This window comes from Octopus sinensis, linkage group LG4 (genome assembly GCF_006345805.1).
Source record: "Octopus sinensis linkage group LG4, ASM634580v1, whole genome shotgun sequence".
Classification (NCBI taxonomy): Eukaryota; Metazoa; Mollusca; class Cephalopoda; order Octopoda; family Octopodidae; genus Octopus; species Octopus sinensis.
In genome coordinates, this window is record NC_043000.1 from 14,862,312 (window position 1) to 14,867,311 (window position 5,000).

The window sequence follows — 5,000 nt, forward strand, 5'->3', positions numbered from 1 at the left end:
TTTGGTGACACGGGGTGGGATGGCACACTCTAAGGGCTGCCCCTGGCGGCACATGCTTTACATAGGCCACAGCACATTTAGACATTTTGACAGTTTGGTATTTTTGTTTTCGTTTACAAACATTTCCCTTTACATGAGGTGAACGCTTAAACATTGCTCACGTTCTCACTAACCTAAAATTAACATTGGCTTCAAATTTTGGAATAAGGCCAGCATTTTCGGGAGAGAGATAATTCGATTTCATCGAGCCCCAGTGTTCAACTGATATTTATTTTATCGAGCACGAGAGGATGAAAGGTAACGTCGACCTCGATGGAATTTGAACTCAGAACGTAGCAGCAATGACGTGTATTCAGCAGTAATTTTATTCAGCTGAATACACGTCATTGATTGGTTGAAATTACCGAAATACGACAAATTTAACGTGAAATAACTTCGTAAATATAAGCTTTTCTCAAAAATGCTAAGAGTAAAAGATGTTTTATATGACACATTCTACCAGTGTCAGAAGTTTGAAAGTGTTTAGTTACAAAAAATTATTTTTTAAATCTGTCGGTCAAAAGGTAAAGATCCAAACATTCAAGTCTTTATGGGAACTTCCAGATCCAAATCCTTAAACAGGAACAATAATGGTTTTATTCATTGTGGTGTGCTGCAGCTTTACAGATAATAGTTTCTCAATGTTGTGTATGCGACTTAGTATATAAGAATACTTTGAAACAAAAACGATAATCTTATAATTGGAGGACGGTTTAAAGAACAACATACATAATTCAACGCTTCTCATCCAAAGCTCAAAAGCAAAAACGGAAGATTAACCTTCGTTTTTTCGTTTTATAATACGTAGATCGAAAGTCCCTCACTTCCACGTCATTCGGAAATTCATAGAATGTTCCAGAACATTCCAGAATGTTCCAAAATCAACGGAACAGCCCGCTCATGAAATTAACATGCAAGTGGCTGAACTCTCCAGACACACGTACCCTCAACGTAGTTCTCAGGGTAGTTCAATGTGACACAGAATGTGACTAGACTGGCTCCTTGAATTACAGATACAGCTTATTTTTACCAGATGAGTAGATTGGAGCATTGTGGAATAAAGCGTCTTGCTCAAGGTTATAACGCGCCACCAGAAATCGAACTAACGACGCTATGATCGAGAGCCAAATACCACTAATCCATGCGTAACCACATGTAGATGGTTGGAGATTTTTTCCTCCGTTTTCTGTTTCTGACAAAGAGCTTTGCTCGAAACGTAAAACTATCTTTCTTTCCTTCCCTGAGCATCTGCTAATACTTTGCATGTACCACGTCCTCGCGTTGTTTTTTTTTTCTTGTTGTGTTTTTTCTTCGTTTTTTTTTTTTAATTATATATATATAAAGTGACCTAGCATATTGAAAAAATCTGAAGATTCAGAAAAATTATATTACATACATATAAGAGGAATGACCACTAAGTGGACATCCATTATGCTAGAGGTACCCCATATGGTCTGACCACTAAAAAAATATAGTTCTCTTTGCTGAATTTTCTTGAGAACAATCTTTTCTTAGTGGTCAGACCGTATGAAGTCTACCTCTAGCATAATGGATGTCCACTTAGTGGTCATCCCTTTTATATCTATGCAAATATATATATATATATATATATATAGCATTAATATAAATCTCTGAACGAGATATAACAGTAACTGCACGACAGTATGAGGTATACTTGCCATCTCAATATGGCTAACCGCTAAGGGTGGGTGTTACTGTAGCTTGTAGCCCCAGGAGAACATCGTCTCTTGCCATCTCAATAAGCCAGCTGGAGACGATGTTCTCCTGGGGCTACAAGCTACAGTATATATATATATATATATATATATATATATATATATATATATAGAGAGAGAGAGAGAGAGAGAGAGAGAGAGAGAGAGAGAAATAGATAGATAGATAGATAGATAGATAGATAGATAGATAGATAGATAGATATAGATAGATATATAGATATATTAGAGAGGTTATGCATCTTCAGCCATTTGAGTCTAACGAGCTGCCTATACTGCTAAGTGTTTTATAGGTGTGAAACTAATGGTCACTCTATGACCGGCGACTCTATGAACTTTTAAGTTCCTTAAATATATACATTACTGCTCTAATACTTTAAAGTGTACTTCTTTTTCGGATGAGTGAACTACTGGCGATATATATATACAGGTTGGCCAAATGTCACCCGACAGTAAATCTCAATTCCATAAATACTATCTGTAATTCTGCATTGACTCGGATGGGGAAAATGTGTCGCTCAAGAAGGACGTCAGTTTGAACAATTTTCATGATGTTTCATATTTTAAATGCTTTTATTAAATTCTTTCAGTTGTTAAACATAAAACAAATTTTGGAATTAAATGGTTTTGATTTACTGTCAGGTGACTTTTGGCCAACCTTGTATTCTTTTATTCTTTTAATTATTTCAGGTGTTTGACTGCAGCCATGCTGGAGCACCGCCTTTATATATATATATATATATATATATAAATATATATATATATATATATATATTATATATATATATATATATATATATATATATAATATATATATATATATATATATATTATATATATATATATATATATATATATATATATATATATATAAATAATATATATATATAAATATATAATCTATATATATATATATATATATATATATATATCTATATATATATATATATATATATAATATTATATATATATATATATATATATATATATTAATATATATATATATATATATAGGGAGATTCACGAAAAAAAAAAAAAAGACGAAGACAGGTGGTGTACAAAACAAACAGATGTATTAGTATAACGCTCAGGAATTGAAAAAGTCTTTTACGTTTCGAGCCTACGCTCTTCCACTGAAAAAAAACAGGGAGAGAAACAAGGAGAGAAAAAAATGTGTGTAGTGGCTACCGATCTATCATAGCGACTATATATATTGTTGAAAAATTATAGAGATCTATACAAATCAAATTTTTATATATAAAAGATGGAGGTGGAAACAGAACAGAAGCAAATTTAAGACGTTTTGATTTAGAAAGAAATTTAGAAAATGATTTTAAAAATTATATATATATAGAAAATGTAAAATATTACCGGGTTCGATGATAAATTTCATCTTATCAAATATTAATAAAAATTTGGAACTTGAAATAAAAACACTTTGTTTCGTGGTTCTGTTTCGTGTGTGTGTGGAGGGGGGTGACACACACACTCACGCAGCTGGACATAAAACCCAGTCAATAAATTCTATTAAGCCACTCCCTCGGCAGGTACCCACAGAGACTTTTTAAGACAATAGACAACTACACCCCCTCACTTTCTTTCTAACACATTGAGCTTTATACCAAACTAGCAGTATCGCCCGGCGTTGCTCAGGTTTGTAAGGGAAATAACTCTAAAGCATTTTTAGAGAGTTATAGCCAAAATATAGCAAAAAAATGGAAAAAAATTATGGTAAATTTTTTTTGAGAGTTAAAAAAGGTCGAGTTGCGTCCCCTAGACAGTCTGTGGTTTGTGTTTCTCATTCTCGACCCCATGTCGAATTTATCGATTTTTTTCAGAACTGGGGGAACTTTTCAAAATTTTCGCTGCGTTAGTTTTGAATTATGACATTGGGCTATGTGTGTGTCAAGTTTCATCAGAATCGGTTGAAAGCAGTGGTCAGGGTGAGGGTACAACCTAACAGACACACAGAAACACACACAGACAAACTGCCGTTTATATAGAGAGAGATTATTTACAAATAAACTTTATTTAAAGAAGATTGTACGAAAAATCTCCGGACTTGTTCTAACCACCAAACATAAGATAAATACAAACTGTATATACTTCAAATTCCAAATTTTTATTAATATTTGAATAGATGAAATCCATCATCGAAACCGGTAATATTTTCTATATATATAAAATTTTAAATTATTTTATTAATTTCTTTCTAAATTAAAATGTTTTAAATTTACTCCCATCTTATATATATATATATATATATATATATACAGAGAGAGAGGGGGGAAGAGAGGGTGGAGAGAGAGAGGTAATACGTATTATACACACACAATATTTATATATATATTTACTTACACACACGCATATAATTGTATATGTATATACGTGTATATATATTTCTTTACTACCCACAAGGGGCTAAACACAGAAGGGGCAAACAAGGACAGACAAACGGATTAAGTCGATAACATCGACCCCAGTGCGAAACTGGTACTTAATTTATCGACCCCGAAAGGATGAAAGGCAAAGTCGACCTCGGCGGAATTTGAACTCAGAACGCAACGGCGGACGAAATACGTATTTCTTTACTACCCATAAGGGGCCAAACACAGAAGGGACAAACAAGGACAGACAAACGGATTAAGTCGATTACATCGACCCCAATGCGAAACTGGTACTTAATTTATCGACTCCGAAAGGATGAAAGGCAAAGTCGACCTCGGCGGAATTTGAACTCAAAACGTAGCGGCAGACGCGAAATACCGCAAAGCATTTCGCCCGCCGTGCTAACGTTTCTGCCAGCTCGCCGCCTTGTATATACGTGTATATAGCTATCAATATGATATAATGATAATTAAGTGAACATACCTGTGTTTTTAAAACGAGGTTAGCAAATGTGATTCGCTCTCCTGGCCTAGCTTGGGATATAGATATTCGTCCGGCGTCACCAGGCAATACTGATAATCTGTGCCTTTCTTGTTTAGCCTTTTCCATAAGGAACTGCTGGATGGATTTCTTTCTTAATGGTGTCATAGGTGGCAGCCCTTCATCCTTTTGACCTCCTATACTCAACCGTTTCGCAGCAGTACCGGAAGCACTGGAAAATGAGACGCGTGAACCTCTTCGACTGCTTTTTTCACCTTTTGCACTTAAACCTGTGAGTTAGAAAAAGATAGTATACTTTAGATAGATAGATAGATAGATAGGTAGATAGATAGATAGGAT

The 5,000-nt window shown here is 34.2% G+C and overlaps 1 protein-coding gene across 1 annotated transcript in view; it reads right to left on the bottom strand.

The window, feature by feature from the left end:
* LOC115210246 overlaps positions 1-5,000 on the bottom strand; it is a 23,905-nt gene that overhangs the window by 15,936 nt on the left and 2,969 nt on the right. The window contains exon 2 of the mRNA XM_029778722.2: positions 4,644-4,930. Coding sequence (XP_029634582.1) covers positions 4,644-4,930 — 287 coding nt within the window. The remainder of the gene's footprint in view (positions 1-4,643; positions 4,931-5,000) is intronic.